At 52.9% G+C, this 16,643-nt stretch overlaps 2 protein-coding genes across 2 annotated transcripts; one reads left to right on the forward strand and one right to left on the reverse strand.

Moving 5' to 3' along the window:
- Positions 1–3,392: 3,392 nt before the first annotated feature.
- LOC119106381 (myosin regulatory light chain sqh) lies at positions 3,393–7,899 on the reverse strand. Its single transcript, XM_037230014.1, has 4 exons — positions 7,797–7,899; positions 5,567–5,764; positions 4,552–4,781; positions 3,393–3,854 (listed from the first exon to the last, which is right to left on the reverse strand). Exons 2-4 carry the CDS (start codon positions 5,754–5,756, stop codon positions 3,750–3,752), a joined length of 525 nt encoding a protein of 174 aa, XP_037085909.1. The 5' UTR covers positions 5,757–5,764; positions 7,797–7,899; the 3' UTR covers positions 3,393–3,749.
- Positions 7,900–8,202: 303 nt separating this feature from the next.
- On the forward strand, positions 8,203–16,538 carry LOC119105638 (protein fantom). The gene is made up of 12 exons (XM_037229097.1): positions 8,203–8,370; positions 9,337–9,512; positions 10,000–10,135; positions 10,665–10,812; positions 11,281–11,399; positions 11,745–11,928; positions 12,407–12,494; positions 13,215–13,376; positions 14,991–15,115; positions 15,515–15,622; positions 16,027–16,103; positions 16,514–16,538. Exons 2-12 carry the CDS (start codon positions 9,428–9,430, stop codon positions 16,536–16,538), a joined length of 1,257 nt encoding a protein of 418 aa, XP_037084992.1. The 5' UTR covers positions 8,203–8,370; positions 9,337–9,427.
- The last annotated feature ends 105 nt before the right edge of the window (positions 16,539–16,643 follow it).

The following is a 16,643-nucleotide window of genomic DNA, read 5'->3' on the forward strand; positions in this document are numbered from 1 at the left end:
TCTTTAACCTTTTAAGAAGAACACGGATTAGCTATGTTAAAATAAATTTGGACCCCATTTCATCTATGATCTACGTTTCGGGAGTCCTCAAAATCTCAGAAAAACACAGAAAAGCATGGAACTGGAGTATATGCGGCAATTATTGGACCACCTGCGGCGATCAGGGATGTTGTCGCGTCAATGAGGGTTTCTGTGCTGATCCGGGGTCAATCGTGCGGGTCGGAAGGCCTCCCGTGTCAGAGAGGAGAACACTGTGATATGATATATACTCTAATGGCCTCCGGATCGACCAGGAGATCCCACCCCGTGTCGCCAGAATGACAGCCAGAAGACGCTTTGCGATTGGACGGTGTGGCCATTCAGCCCTTGAACAGTAATGTGCGAACCAGTAAAGGAGCCAGTAATGTGCGCCTGGTGTTCTGCTGAGGGGGCCCCTCGCCCAAAAGGAAATAAGGGGTCTCATTACTGTTGAGAAGAGTGGGATTTCATTATTGTTGAACATAGTGGGTCGAAATGAATTAAAAACAAAAAAGGCCATTCCATACTTGCCTGAGGACGTTCATTTTTTGCAATGGATTACTGAAAGTGTTATCAAAAGGTTTGGACATGCCCGCCCGCAACCTCGAGAGTAAGGACAGCGATGGCCTGGGTTGCAGCTTCCGTAAAACCGAACAACCTCGGCCTCTGCAAGTGCCACCAGACAGCGGGCGCCGTGTTAATCCGTCTTCCGAGATTCTGCCTTCTCTCTTCCAGTTCCACCGCCTGATTCCAACACCACTTCACGTTGATTTAACGGCCAACCCGTTCTTATCATCAGTCTAAAAAACGGCACATGTGAAATATGCACCCAGGCTACCTACTAAATGTAAGGTTTGGTGTCCTGAAGCGTCCAAAGGTACTTTTTTCAAAAGCGTCATCGTTTTCGCCCACCCGTTGACCACGACGCAGTGCTAGCAGCTGGGCCTACGCTGCGCGGCCTACGGAAACTGCAACGTCTGGAGTTGACGTTTTTGTTACTAAGATTTTCGAGTGCGCATGCTCAAAATTACGTTTTTTAGCTTGTATTACTAATCGATTTACGTGTTTAAAGGCATTATTTCAGAAGTGTCGTAATTTTCGTCGAGCGGTGGGCCACGGTGAAAAAATTAGCCATTAGGCTTAGGCTCAGCGGACTATCGAGACTGCAAAGCCTGTTGCCTGGGTTTTTGTCACTAAGGTTTGCGAGCACCCATGTTAAAAAGCCGCGTTACACAACTTGCATCACTTATCGATTCTCACTGAATGTCAAAAAACATTTCCAGACAAACATGGCTTGGCCATGTTAACACAAAACGTTGACCACTCGATCTGCAATCAAATTTTCATCTTCAAATTCGATCAAACTAATCGATCTACAATTTAGCTTCGCGGTGTCCTTAATGTCTGTAGAAACCAGATGACACATTCTTGCAAAGCTTCTGAACTCGGTTCATAAAGAGTCCCTTAAGCCATTGTAGATAAGGGCACTGGTGACTTATTCCATGCGGTCGTTCAAGGCCTGATTTCTGCAGTTTATTGGCTGCAAAGTACAAGCAGAATTGAAAACCGTATCCCTTGTTAACAAGTAAGCTATATCCAGGGATTTTTTGGGGGACGGGGTAGGTATCATAAGAGGGACTTTTGTCAACCCTGTGTTCCCTCATAGCAAGGCTCTGGCTACACCCCTGCTTACACAAAAAACAGATAAAATCGCCTACGTTGAATGATGGGGAATTAAATGTCCGTTGGGCCAATTCTTACCTACGGCGGGCAGCTTCCCGGAGGTTTTTTTCTGGTGTGGTGTGGTGTGGTGTGGTGTAAGGGAAGATAATTCGGAAAAAAATACTGTTGCAGGTGTCCAACATATGCTTTACAAAACCGCTAACTTCACGGACATCCGGGCCAAGGCATTGGCCGCCGACAGCGGACCGGAACAGGGCCCAGACAAGGAATATATGACAGAAGGGCTTGCATTTTGTGGCCTGGTTTTTAGAGGAGAATCTCTAGTTGTATCGCTTTTGTCACATTGTTTTGAGCGGTTTCAAGCTTCCGAATTTGTTTCTGCCCAAAATGCTGCGACAAGTCCTTATCTCCTGAAAGACAACCAGCGAAGTCAAGGTGCATGAAAAATCTGTCACATTGTGAGCCTTCGATTCACTTTCAAAATTCTCACCAGCCTATGTCCAGGCCGTATTTTGGGATTACCGTGTGGGGGAAGACGCCTCTTCAATGACCCAACATAACTACGCGCCCGTGAACTTTCGCCTCCCCAGGGAACACAATGTTGAAATGAACGAATAATCTTGGGGAGCTGGAAAGCGTTATTTGCCGAATGACATCCATGAGTCGAAAAGGCAAGATTATGCACCAGTGGGAAACAGCCTCTAGGTGCATATCTAGCACAACAGCCATGGCATATGAATGAAGAGCGATGACATCCCCCATATTCCCCCATATTTGTCGACAGAAAGATTATATTAGGTATAGGGCCGCCCCAAAAGGGTCGAGGAATGGGAGTTGGACTACAGAGGATGTCCGGGAGGCTTTCTGCTGCGCGGTTATTTTGAAATCACAGCGCCGTTTCTGTCTGCCAGTATGTAGAGATGGACGTTAACCAAGTACTTGTATCAACATTTAACACTAGCTGGGCTACCATTTAAGAAAGTTGTAGCATACCCCGTTAATTTTAACGCTGAACAATGTTAAAAATAATTTCCTCACAATGCATTTGGCCTGATTAACCCTGAGAAGATTTTTTGGTTGTCTTTACCAATATAATTTTCCCGCCTTCCATGGGACAGCACTATATATCGATAGCACACTGGAGACTGTACGTCGTCGTGAGGCTGTACGGTGTGTAAGAACCGCGACCTCCTCGCCAGCCCCGAACGCACTACCATATAAGGATATCTGAGAGTCGGGCCGCCGGGGGTGCGGCTGTGTCAAATAAGGCCGGGCCGGCGCGCGGCCGCCGCTGCAGGCGGAGCCGCGTCAGCGCTGACGGAGCGCATGCCTGCTGCAGCCTCCTGGCACAGCGTGGTTCACGCTGACGCTCCGCCGATGTCCGTCTTTAGGTCTGATGGACCTCCGCACGCCAGTGGCCTTGTAGGGCCATCTTTGGCGTGAAGAGCGCAGCAGATGTGCCTTCGATTGACATCGGGGTATTTTGGGTATTCTACGAAGTAATTGGCCACCTTCCCCAGTCGCGGCCCACATTCTTAGGAGCAAGCTCTGCCAGAAATGCGTGGCCCCTGGTACTTTCCAGATCCGTGATTGAAGCGCAGAGGTTGTGCTACGGCGTTTTTCACCGTTTGGAATGGAGACGAATTCCCTGCCTCCAGCTCGTAACTGCATGCTTGCTATCAAATCCGACATGTTGAAAAACCTTGTATTAAATACGATGCCATCTTACAACTATCACATCTTGCGTTGGATAAATTAAGCACGGCGTATTACGGTGTATGCATTTGGTGATACACTATTAGAGGAATGTGATCTTACCACCGCGAAGTCGACTCAAAAAAAGGAGTCCGCACGCTGCTAACAATCACTTAGGCATCAGACACCGCACGAACTGGCGAAAACGCGTGGAAAAATAGCTGGCACAAAGTGCTATGATCGCATGACCATCCTCTCGCCGAGAAGTCCCGTTTCCGATTTGGCCGGGGTTGACGCGCCGATCGTATCGGCACGACCCAGCGCAATGGTGGGATTGTCGCCGCCGAGCACCATCACTGTTCATCCTTGTCCTTGGCGCCGTGCTTGAGGATGCGCGTGAACTCGACGTAGTCGAACATGCCGCCCTTGATCGGCGCCTCCTTGTACATGTCCTCCACCTGTCGGACGGACAAGACGTTGGAGACACAGCACGGACGTTCAATGGGAGACAGTTCTGTGAAAAGCCCGCCACCGTTTTAACGTGCGTGGTCCAGTATGAATTGGTGGGCCTTCAGCACACGGGGACCTTCGCTTTGCTGTCAGCCCCAGTTTGCTTTTTCATACATCGATGCTTGTAGTTTTCCCACATGGAAAGCACAAGGTCAGTTTTCGTGATTAAGACCAAAACGACCACTCGATGCTGCATTGCGCACATGCGACGCCGAATGTGACGGCGATCGCGAAACCTTGTGTTGACAACAAGGTTTTAATCTTGTATTTAATGCAAGATCTTGTATCAGCACGATGCAATCTGGTGCAAAGATCGCATCTGATGCAATGATGCCAATCTTTCATTGGCAGATGCGCCGTCCTGGCTGGCGCATCTGCCAATCAAGAACGCCTCACTGAATTCCTGCACCAGGGTTTTCACGCTGCTTGGATTGCTCCGACCAATGACGCCACGTGTATCATCAGGGACTGTCTGCGGCAGGGACTAATCCCAGCTGCACGCGCCGGTGAGTGACCCCCGCCCATTGCCACGCAGTCTCCCCAACTCAACACACATCACACACACCCGCACGTACAGCCCCACCACAGCCACCATGCTGGCGCCCTCCCGCCCCGTCCACAGGCGCGGCCGGCCGGCTAGCTGACCTCATCGTCGGTGAAGCGGTCGCCCATGGTGGTCAGCAGCTCGCGCAGCCGGTCCTCCGAGATGACGCCGGCGTTGTCCTCGTCGAAGCAGCCGAAGGCGTTCTTGATGACCTCCTCGGGGTCGGTGCCCTGCAGCCGCTCGCCGAACAGCGTGAGGAACATGGTGAAGTTGATGGGACCGGGCGCCTCGCCCATCATGCCCTCCAGGTAGTCGTCGGTCGGGTCCTTGCCTGCCGGAGCGGGGACGGCAGGGTCACGCGCTGCCTGAGCGGGCCTCGCGGAGACAGCGTGCGGCACAGCTTCAGCCCCGATCCGCGGATGGAGCGCCGCTCCCAGGTCACTGAGAAGGCCAACACCGGCACCGCGATCCCGACGCACCCGGACGCCGGGCGCAAGGTGGCGTGCCAGGCTGAGGTTCGTACGGCAAATATCGCGCGAGACAATCATCGTGTGGGACAAATGTGGCAGTAGTCAATGATAGCTTGAGCGGCAAGTAAAAAGGGATAAATATCGTGCGACAAAATACCCCCAGGGATAAAGATTATGCGTGACAAAGGTCATATTGAAAAATGTCGCGTGACAGAGAGATCGCCCGTAACACGAAAGTGCTGGAATATCCTAACACAAATATGTCTGATAAGAATCTTTTCCTTAAAAAATTACCTAAAATCCTGATGTAACCAGGCGCGAACATTATGTGGTGTTGCATTACGGATAACGTTGATTTTAGGAACCCAGAGGACTTCAAAGCGTAGAGAGTGTTAACTCGTCTGGCATGACAATCTGTACGGATGGTTGTCAGCTTCCAGCGTGAGTAGCCACCACTCTGTCCGCTATATGTCTGACAAAACTGAGAACATCATCACCGACCAAACACACTGCACTCCGTAATGAAAACACGTGGGGAAAAAACCGACAAGTGTGACACATCCTGAATCAAACTGGGCCCTCGCCGATCACATCCCAGGGGCCCGCCTGTTTGGGCCGAGGCGCGCTTCCGAGTGAGCCCACGTACCGAGCGAGGCCAGCATATCGTGCAGGTCCTCTTTGTCAATGAAGCCGTCCCTGTTCTGGTCGATCATGTTGAAGGCCTCTTTGAACTCTTGGATTTGCGCCTGGCCGAACATGGCGAACACGTTGGAGGTGGCGCGCTGGGCGCGCTTCTTGGTGACCCCCCGCCGGGTAGCGGCACGGCGCGACGACATGGTGCCGGCTGCGGACAGCGTCAACCGTCAGCACACCGTCCTCGCTGCTGGAGGGGAGGGCGCCGACCGGCCGCTCCGCGGGCTCAGCACGAGTCTGAGGCTCCGGCCGGCTGGCCTGTGGGCTCAGCAGGAGTCTGAGGCCCCAGCCAGACTGAAGTGACACAAGCTGCTGCTGAATGCCACCAGAGGGATGGAACTGAGATGTGGAGTTAAGCCTGTGCACAAGCTGGGTGACAGCAGAATAATCACTGAAACCAGTCTGCAGAGCAAGAAGCAATGCAACATTGCCTGGGACTGGAATACATATTGTCACATTCATCCTTGGACACTTCACCCAAGTGACACATAGCTAACATGGAAGCAGCAGCTACCATAAATATGCAAAATGTTGGGAACAGTGGCTGACAGCATATGTTTAAGTCTAAAAAACTACAAAAACTAATGAAATGGCTTAGAGAATAGAGAAGGTCTTTTTTTACTACACACTCATGTAGTTGTGAAGCCTACTCTCCATCTAAATGACATCTGTTGTTTTACATAAACCTTGCCTGATGCTTCAAATTTTCAAGTTCCAGCATCAACATTGGCTCTGATAGCCTATGGGTCAGAAAATAGTCAAAGGCATGGGTCAGGTACATCCTAATGGTGTCAGCTTAGGGTGGGAATGTACTGGCATGCTTTTTTGATAGTTCTGGGTGAGAGCAGATGGAAAATGAATGCTGGGATCACTACACAAAGTTCTAAGTGTAAGTTGTGTCTACCCTCAGTGTCCTTTAAGGAGAATGCCATTATCCATCTGCCCCCTGCCCCTGGCATGATCAAAATGGTTTAACAGCTTTTGCTTTGAGGGTTATTCTCGGCATATGGTGCCATTGCAGCACATTCTAATGTACACAGCAATTGGCCACCACTCTGGAAACACTTAATCACTGATGGCAACATCTCACATCAAGCAAGGCAAGACCTCATAATTTCAATCCCCAAAACCCACATATAATGACTTAATCTATTGTTAATTATTACTGGAACATGATGAGAATGCATGAAGATGTTATCAACTGTGGCCAAGGCATGTAAGAATGTAAATATTTTAGTAACATATTACTCCCAATGAACTGCACCAGATGCTTGTGAAGCTCTTGTGGGTGTTAGAACACATAAAACCATATTCCTAATTGGCTTTTGAAATGCACACTTTGATCTTTCCATATATAATATGTACTGCCTCTCACCCTAGCAGGATAGGTGGGCACCAAAGGGTACCAAACCCTGTACCTCTGGGTCAAGCAATTGTGGACTTGACCCTTTAGCAGTGTAATCAAGAGCTGGTCTTGACAAATTCCCAGTTATGTTTTTAGCTCTTTTCTTTTAAAGAAACAGTAAGCTGGGTTATTACTGACAGTGATTCTAGCCATGTGGGCAGCATGATGCTATGATGACAACAATGACTATCAATTATCATTACCAACTTGGACATGTGATACTGAATTTTGTTAAGCAGTGAAATTGATGCATCTAAGAACCAAATTTTGAAGTGCAAACCTACCAATGAAAAGAGGGAGTGCAGACCACATTAAAATAAACATAAACAACCTCAATAACACTTTGTGGAAGCCAGCCACATAACTTATGCTCATGGAAAAATAAACCTATTAAGTTAGCAATGAAGGTTATGCATCATCTTCCATCCAAAAGTTTTAAACGAAATTGAATTCCTATCACACAACACATTTTTAATCAACATTTTCATAACTGGGCTTCATTTCCTCAACTGCACAGGCCATCTCAAAACAGTTATCTTTACCAGGTGCAATATGGAATACAGTAGCGTGTGGTAGGGGCTCGAGCCCAAGACCGGCGTGTCCAGAGTCGAATGCTCTAACCATTCAACCACCGCTCCCAACACATTTTAACAAGCGACCAACCTATGTCCTAGAGGTCAAGTTGGGCAAAGCTAAGACGTATCTTTCAAATCATCTATGGCCAAAAAAGAAAATAAGTGTACGCAATCAAACCCACGAATCAAACCGTTGTACAGACCTTTCAGGTTGAATGGACTGCAGAGTAATAATTCACCGTCCGATACACCTCAGCCCCACGACACAGCCAACGCCTGCCGCTGTTTGGTAACGCGTCAGGTGTGAGAACTCTGCGCCGATTTCGTAATAGAGCTTCTCTTTTGATCAAGCTATCGGTTTATCGATATGTAAACCTATGTTGTAGCATTATATTAGTTGCAAGAACAAAGAGTGACGGATTCATTTTCGTGTGGAAAATAATCTACGGCTCATTTAGCGCACTGACGAACAAAACTGATGAAGGTTATAAACATCAAGCCATGATACTCTATTTATTACAAGACCAGCTAACCTTCTTGTCCATCCCTAAAATATTTGTTTTGGTTTGTTCCTGCTGTGATCCGCGATGGGTTTGTCGGCCGGCCGCATTGTGAGGGGTCCTCATTTGCGTAAATAGCGGAGTATTGTAGTACTTTTTGATGCAGGCGCATGATGGTCTGCAACGTATCATTGGCTAGTGTGCAAGTGCCTCATAGTCCATGGAAAATGTGTGCGGAAATAAGGGCAAAGGAAAAGATCCCAGGCTTACTGCCAAGGTGAGGCACCAGGGTTCAGGCCTAGACACATCATCTTTGACTGGATATGAGCTTCATTGTGACCTCTGTATAAGATGTTAAAGAAGATGGGCACTGGGAGCACATACAGGAGTGATCCTTGGAGATTATGACAACATTGTTTACTCTATCCTTGAATATGATTACAATGTTGTCATCTTTTCTCAGTCTTTTGGGAATTCTAACGTACTTAATGTGCCATGCATTTTGGTACTCACATGTTTGGATTGAAATGCCAGTTAAACAAATCAAATAGACTGAAATGTGTTATGTTGTAATACTTCATACAATAAAGCATGTGCTTCTGTGGTGTGGTAACATTAATGACAAATTTGAGTTACACCATTGATGGATGGCAGATAAGGTAAGGAAAGGGTGGGGGTAGCCCTCCAATCAAGAAAGCATTCAAAATTACCTTTATTTTGGTGTCGCATGAAAAGGGCCACAAAAAAATCATGCTTATTGTTCCACTTCATTGACATTTCCATTGCCACCAGCCCCTACATTGCAAAATTCTGCATTGCCCCTAGCTCTGGTGCCTCCTACGACATCCATGTTCATGCCATAAAAAAGTGAAGTCAGGAAGGTGAAATGAACCAAAGAGAAATATTTGCCTTTTTGGCAAAGCTTTAAAAAGTAGCTTTGGCTCATTTTTACATTGCACCACAGGGGGCTAATTTGTAAACTAACCCTGGAAATGGAAGAGAAGCATGGCAAATCTTGTGCTTTTACCTCACACCTCTTGTTGAATTTAATAAGATAAGCAGCAAGCAACAGAAATTGAATAATAGCTATTGATAAAAACAGTTATGAGCACATTCGGGGACAACATAGCTTTGTTATGCTAAGAAAGAACTGATAGGCCTTGTGTGCAAAAGTAGAATAAATGTTGCTGTTTGGTATGACTGTTGTTCTTAATTGAATCTAATGCAATCCTCTATTTCACAGGGATTTGCATAATAAATCTGAGATGAAATGGATCTCACATTGACTGAGGAACCAGCAGTGTTCATGTCCTAAGCAAATAAATTGCTTTGTCATGGATGGTGATGAGAGTGATATGATACCAGTGAAAGACATGAATGAAAAAGAGAAACACAGCAGAAGCATGTTCCATGAAAAAGGTAAGAAGTTTAACCTCTTAACCCTCACCCCTATTTACTATTCTCCATAACACAGACTGACTGTGGGGATAGGGCTATGCTGCCCCATCATTTCTGAACTAAGACAAAAATTTAAGTTGGCAAAAAATGACCTTAGATTGTTTGCAACCACTTAACAAGCTCATACATATGAGACCATGCCATGCAGTGACCCAAAACAGATGGTGTTAAATGAGCCCTGTATAGACCTCTCCTGCTATCCCCAAAACTCTGAGTGCAACAATAATGCAGAAAATGGTTCACAGCTCCTGGAAAGCTTCATCAGATAGGCTCTAGCATAAATGGCACTTATGGGTATTAGTATGGCACACATGAGTACAAAAGCACATTAGGGGCTCCTCATCCACACAACAATTTGTTAGGTTTTGCTAGCCTGAGCTCTGGAGGGCAAGAAGGGTATTAGTTGTGTTATGCCATGGTCAGTGTACTGGTGTACGTCGGCCGCCAGAGTCGCTGCTGGTGCAGGAGCGGGCGGGGATCAACAAGCTGTCCCGTGAGGAGCTAGAGGACAGACACCTCCGCCTCCTGGAGGAGAACCACATCCTCAAGAAGCATTGCCACAAACAGGAGGACAAGATCAAAAGGAAAGCCCCAACCATCCTTTTGGATTGTTTTCTATGAATGAGATGTGATTGATAATGAGGCTTTTTTGCTAGTGTTTTGTTATTTTTAGGCACTGTCCTTTATTAATTAATTTTTTGTCTTGCCTTCAGTGCTAAGATAGGGTATTTTGTCACGCACCTTCTGCCAAGCAACATCGCCACATTTTTTGTGAGGTCACAGACATTATTGTTTTATGTATGGAACCAGGCCACAATATTCTGCTTTCCTGGCCATGAGAAAATCGTGTGTGGGACTTGGGCTGATTCATTTTTTTAGTCGTTTTTAATGGCTGGTCGGCGAAATTTGCCCACCTGCATGGAGCAGACCGCCCTAATGTGAACATGCGATGCCTGCATCCACCATTACCACTATCCCACCTGATGTAAGACTGGCGTGATGGCTCGCATGTGACGTCATCACTGCCCGCCTGACGTCACATGTCACGACGAGCCGACCGACCCGCAGCTCGGTGCGCGCGTGCGTGTCTAACCTCGTCGCTGCGTGCACCAGGCTGGCCACCAAGCTGCTGCGTCTGGTGCAGGACCGCAAGAAGCGGGGCGAGGCGCCGGCCCGCCAGCGAGACCCGGAGACGGCCGAGCTGATCCAGTCGCAGCAGGACCAGATCAGCCAGATGGAGCGCCAGGTGGCTCAGCTCAAGGTCAGGTCACGGATGGCCGTGGCGCCGCTCAGGGTCAGGCCACGGATCCTGGGGAGGGGAAGCGGCTAAAGGTCAGGTCACGGATCTCGGGAGCGCAGCTCAAGCTTTCTCCCAGCATCTGGGTCGACCCGGTTCCCTTCCGGTTCGGCATGTACGGCTCGTGCGTGTGACGGAGATGTGAAGGGGCCAGACCCGCTCGCCTGTTGCTGTTTGTCGTGTTCCGCTTGCCCATTACTGTTTGTTTTCCGTATTGTTCCCGCAGCGAGACGTCTGGATTTTACCGACAACACGCAGCTGATGTCGCTGTGACGTTTGTGCTGTGCCACTGTGACGTCACGTCACACACCCGTGTGACGTGACGTGCGCGCGGCGATGCGTCACCGTGTCCGTGGCATGACGAGTGTGTGACGCAGCTGCGGCGGTGTCACGCGCCGTTCGTGACGTGGCGTACGTCTGACGCGGCCGCAGGACAAGCTGCTGGTGGCGCGCCAGCAGGTGAACACCAGCCAGGGCCGGCCGGGCCGTGGCCTCTCGGCCAAACCGGAGCCGCCGCGACGGCCCTCCTCCCGGCCCAGCTCCAAGACCAGGTGAGCGCCGCCGGGCCCGTTCAGCCAACCAACGGATCTACGCGGCTTGCTGGGTCTAGTCTGTCTTGATCAGAACCATCTGGGCTTACCTACTTCATGTGTAAAGTGTTCTTTAGATGACTGTGTTATTGGTCCAGTATTCCATTTTTTTTTTTGGAGGGGTGGGGGAGAGGGTAAGGGATGCAAAACATCAGATCCCCACCTTGCATTGTGCATGACACTGCCGCAGATGATTGCATGCTCGTTAGTCAGATGATTGCAGACGGGGGAGCCCGTCGGCCTGATGGCGAGTGGACGGTGATCCTTGCCTCGGCTGTGACCGCTGACTCTCCGGCCGGCCGGCAGCTCGCAGAAGCGGCAGCCAACCGCTGCTGAGCCGCAGCTGCCGCCGTACGCCGAGCAGCTGCTGGTGGAGGCGCGCCAGACGGCCGCGCACCTGCAGCAGCAGTCCGCCGCGCTCGCCGACCGCAACCGACAGCTTGACGAGACGTTCTCCACGCTCCGCGAGCAGTGCAACATGTACGAGCAGGTGGGTGGCGGGCGCGGCCGCCACGGCGGCTGCCGAGACTTCGAGTGCGCCCAGACGCCGACAGATGTCAGCTCGATCGGCGGGCCCGACGTCGCAGTCGTCGGTGGCAGCCGGGGAAGTTCTACGCGGCCGTCTCCGTGTGGATGACGTTGGATGCGCACGCTCTCTGAGGCGAGTGGAAGCGTGTGTGTCTGTATGGAGGTGCTGTTGATTTCATCCAGTCTACTGAGTTAACAGCACCACAAGGGGTCTCCTTAAGCATGGGAGGGGACCGAATGCTACGAGGCAAGGTAAGCCTATAATGAGGCAACAAGGTAGCCAACTTTCCATGCTATGTACATTATGTCTTCAGGTCAATCATCTAAGCAGGGGTATGGCGATAACACAGCTCACGTACGCCAGCAGTGTTTTGCTGGCTGGATTTGCCGGTTGGCTGGGCGCGGAGGGCCGGGGCTCAGTACGCTCTTGTGCTGCTCAGGAGCTGGAGATGCTGAAGGAGCAGAGTCGCGTGAAGGAGCTGGAGCATGAGGAGGAGGTGGAGGTGCTGAGGAACCAGGCCAACCACGGTTAGTGAGGAATGCACGAGCACACCGAGCCACTTCGGTTGCATTTCGGCTCCACATCATCTGTTGACACGCGTTTAGCGCAGTAAAAATCATTGACGTCGTCGGAGCGAGCCGACTCTGATGCGTCATGCACCGGATGAGCGTTAGGGAGCAGCGACCGTGACATGGTTGTGCTGCTGTTACGACTCACCTCAGCCGCCTGGCTGCTGCGGCCTGTCCCGCTAGTGTGGTCTGTACCCCACACATCCACTCCTCGGCTGCTGCGGCCCGCCCCGCTGGTGTGGTCTGTACCTCACACATCCACTCCTCGGCTGCTGCGGCCCGCCCCGCTGGTGTGGTCTGTACCTCATACATTCCCTCCTCGGCTGCTGCGGCCCGCCCCGCTGGTGTGATCTGTACCTCACACATCCACTCCTCGGCTGCTGCGGCCTGCCCCGCTAGTGTGGTCTGTACCCCACACATCCAATCCTCGGCTGCTGCGGCCCGCCCCGCTGGTGTGATCTGTACCTCACACATCCACTCCTCGGCTGCTGCGGCCCGCCCCGCTGGTGTGGTCTGTACCCCACACATTCCCTCTTCGGTTGCTGCGGCTCACCCTGCTGATGTGATATGTACCTCACACATCCACTCCTCGGCTGCATCCCACGAGCCACACCCAGCTGGCGCGCCCCGTCCCGTTTGTATTCCGCGCGCTTCCGCCACGCCCGCCCTGCCCCACAGCCAACCGCTCCAAGCTGGCCGAGAACGTGGAGATGATCAAGCTGCAGCGGGAGCTGAAGCAGACGGCCAGTCGGCTGACGGCCTTGCAGGCGCACACACAGTCGCTGGAGGAGACGCTGCGCACCGAGAGGCCCGCCTACGAGCGCGCCGCCCGAGAGATCGGTGAGTCGCGGTGCTGAGGCCGGTGAGAGGCCTGCCGCCCGGGAGATCGGTGAGTCGCGGTGCTGAGGCCGATGAGAGGTCTGCCGCCCAGGAGATCGGTGAGTCGCGACGCTGAGGCCGGTGAGAGGCCCGCCGTCCGGGAGATCGGTGAGTCGCGACGCTGAGGCCTGCGAGATGCCCGCCGTCCGGGAGATCGGCGAGTCGCGGTGCTGAGGCCGGTGAGAGGCCTGCCGCCCGTGAGATCGGTGAGTCGCGATGCTGAGGCCGGTGAGAGGCCCGCCGCCCGGGAGATCGGTGAGTCGCGGTGCTGAGGCTGGTGAGAGGCCTGCCGCCCGTGAGATCGGTAAGTCGTGGTGCTGAGGCCGGTGAGAGGCCCACCTACAAGCCGCGACGGCACGCGGAGGGGCTGCCGATGCGTTTTCTGGTGTGTTGAGCCGTGGCACAGGCGTGACGTCCAATTTCGTGTGGTTGTCGAGAAGGTAACAGATTGTATCGCTTTCGCCGGCATAATTGATTGTTGCATTGCGGTAGCAAAAACGCATATCAATAGTATACGCAAGGTATCGTTGATACATTAAATACATAGTATATTTTATATAGTGTGAATAAAACAAGTATATAATGAAGCAAAGATGTGTCGCGAGGAAGCGAATACCACGATCTCCAAGCGACATCTTAGCGCTGTGGTCTCAGCCTCGGAGCTCGGTGCCGTAGCGTGACAAACGATATGAGTTCTGGGGGGGGGGGGGGGGGGGGGAAGGGGAAGGGGGGATAAAGCAGGTGAAAACCATCTCGGCCCGGTTGCTGACTTTTATGCCCTGAGGCATTTTTGGGACTGCCATCCGGTTTTGGACCTGGCTGTATTTCTGATCTGGTCCAGAAGAACCACATGCTGTGAATTCTTTGGATTCTATGCAGACCCCCAGCTGGTGTCGTATCTGGACGGGTATACGTGTGGTGCATGGCTGCTAGGGTGTTTGGAAACTTTGATCCCCGTAGCGAACGTGTCGTCCCTTGTATTGCATGCATTTTTAAACCAATACCGATTTAAATGCCGATCCTAGCAGATCTAGCAGCGAAACGGCTGGTGGTACCGTTTCTGAAGCCCACCAGCCAGTGGCCATAGTGGGGGACCCGGGTTCGCCGTCCTATGCCGGCGTGCTGTGAGTTATGGCCCCATAGAACTCTCACAGGCCCAGTCTGAGGCGGACCAGTGACCTCTGGCTGAACCTGACCTGACCTGATCCGAGCCGGCCCGGCCTGCCTAAGCCCTGACCCCTGGCCTGTGGCGTCCGGACCCAGCATCACCTGTGCTGAACTGGCATCACGTGATCGAATTCAGCGCCGTCTGATCTCAAATGGTTCAGTCTTACCGAACCGAATTTGATTCTGCTGGAGCCGGTCTGTAACGCAACCTAACCTGATCTGAGCCGACCTGATATGACTCAACTTGACCACTGACCTGACCCGACTTGATCCCACATGTCGACCTGGTCTGCTGACCTGACCTGGTCTGAAAAGACACCGCCGAGGTAATTGGACCATACTTGACCTAAGCAGACCTCACTTAACTCGACCCCAGCTGACCTGACCTGACCTGACCTGGCCGTGCAGCTGAGCTGACCCGGCTGCACGAGGAGGAGCAAAGGCGAAGCGAGCAGCTGCAGAAGGAGGCGGCCGCCGCCGGCCAGGCGCGCCAGCGTGCGGACGAGCTCGAGGCGTCCCTGCGCGACGCTCAGGTAACACCGCCAGCTAGCGGTCCAACTGCTCAGAGTCGGCCCGTTCAGAGTCCGGCCGCTGAGAGTTCACCGAGGCGGCGGCTGGCGTCGGCTGGCGTCGGGCTTGTGCTGCCGCCGGTGTCAGGCGGTGTGTCGGCGCGCTGATCGCGGTGCCGGCGTTATCGACGCGGCGAGGCTGTCGTGGCATCCCTGACGCCGCCAGCGCTGCCCACGTTCGTTGCGGGCCGCTGCGGTGCGGTGACGGCTCCATTCGGTGTCGCCTGTCAGCGGGCCGGATGATCCGGGTCCATGGCAACTGCGGCCCGCGGTCGTCATACACGGGGCTTGTCTCGGCTGGGGTGGCTAATTGACCCTCGTCCCCCCCCCCCCCCCCCCCCCGTCTCCGCGGCGCCGACGCAGCGTGAGAACGAGCTGCTGCGCTCGGCGAATGAGAAGCTGTCCGAGATCGGCAGCGACCAGGAGTGGCAGCGGGAGCAGCAGGCCACGCTGTCATCACTGCGGGCTCAGGTGACTGTTTTTGGTCTGGCTGCGGGCTCAGGTGGCCGTGTGTCCGAGCTTGTGTAACCTGTGTTCTTGTTGCGGGTCGAGGAAGCGATTTGTCGTCACTGCACTAGCTTCAAGTCTTTCCTGTGAGACTTACTAGCTTCTGTTTCCCATCAAGCAAAAGCAGGCCGTTGCTAGGTGAGTGTCTATTGCTCCACTGAATCCTGCCATCAACCCCGCAGCCAGTATGCGTCTGTTAGTCCTCCTCATGGGTCACTGTCCCCATGCTTTTCTCCCTCCGTTTATCCCGTCGGTTCGTCCATCAGCCCTGGTGCAGCGGCCGGCCATCGACCTGATCTGGCCTGACCTGATCTGATCTGGCCTGACCTGACTTGACCTGACCTGACCGCTGCGCCCTCCGTCGTCAGCTGGCCAGCGTCGAGTCCAGCCTGCGCGGCGAGCAGGCTCGCGGCCGCCAGCTGGCCGACCAGCTGACGGCCGAGCAGCAGCGATCCTGGCGGCTGCAGGCCGAAGCTCGTGACCTGCAGAGCCAGCTGGCGCTGCGGCAGGTGGCGCTGGTGGCGCCGCCGCCGCCGCCGCCGCCGGCTGTGGTGGTGGAGCGGCCTCGCCCCAAGCCTCGCACTCAGGAGAAGGTCAGGGCGGGTGGCGCTGCCGCCGCCACCGGGCTCCCGTCTCGGTCCGGCGGCGAGCGGTCGCGTGTGCAGCCGAGGGTACTCTGTGTACGGAGGGTGATTAGACGATGATCTTGATAGGGTGAACATTAGGACGAATAAGGTGACAAAGGCGTTTCATAGTCGAAGACTTCAGTGCTCATTGTGTGATACTTTTCATAGGCGCTGGCCGCTGATGTTCGTTGGTCACAAGCTTACCACTGCTTCATGTCTCCGGCTCAAGACGGCTGTTTCCGTGTCGGCTGTGAGTGTTGTCCGGCGCGCCGCCGGCTGTAGGCCGTGGACGGGCGCTGGCCGGCGGCGAGCGAGCGCCGGCGGTGACCGGCCCGTGTGCCCGCAGGCGGTCTGCACCT

Source organism: Pollicipes pollicipes, unplaced genomic scaffold, assembly GCF_011947565.3.
Source record: "Pollicipes pollicipes isolate AB1234 unplaced genomic scaffold, Ppol_2.1 Scaffold_6138;HRSCAF=7277_pilon_pilon_pilon, whole genome shotgun sequence".
Lineage (NCBI taxonomy): Eukaryota > Metazoa > Arthropoda > Thecostraca > Pollicipedomorpha > Pollicipedidae > Pollicipes > Pollicipes pollicipes.

Bases quoted from the DNA above. Each gene is read 5' to 3' on its own strand.
- LOC119106381 (XM_037230014.1), bottom strand. From the start codon at position 5,756: ATGTCGTCGCGCCGTGCCGCTACCCGGCGGGGGGTCACCAAGAAGCGC. The intron at 4,782-5,566 runs GTACGTGGGCTC...CCGCTCCGGCAG, and splicing joins CGATATGCTGGCCTCGCTCG to GCAAGGACCCGACCGACGAC. The intron at 3,855-4,551 runs GTCAGCTAGCCG...TCCGTCCGACAG, and splicing joins ACCGCTTCACCGACGATGAG to GTGGAGGACATGTACAAGGA.
- LOC119105638 (XM_037229097.1), top strand. From the start codon at position 9,428: ATGGATGGTGATGAGAGTGATATGATACCAGTGAAAGACATGAATGAA. The intron at 10,813-11,280 runs GTCAGGTCACGG...ACGCGGCCGCAG, and splicing joins GCCAGGTGGCTCAGCTCAAG to GACAAGCTGCTGGTGGCGCG. The intron at 15,116-15,514 runs GTAACACCGCCA...GCGCCGACGCAG, and splicing joins CGTCCCTGCGCGACGCTCAG to CGTGAGAACGAGCTGCTGCG.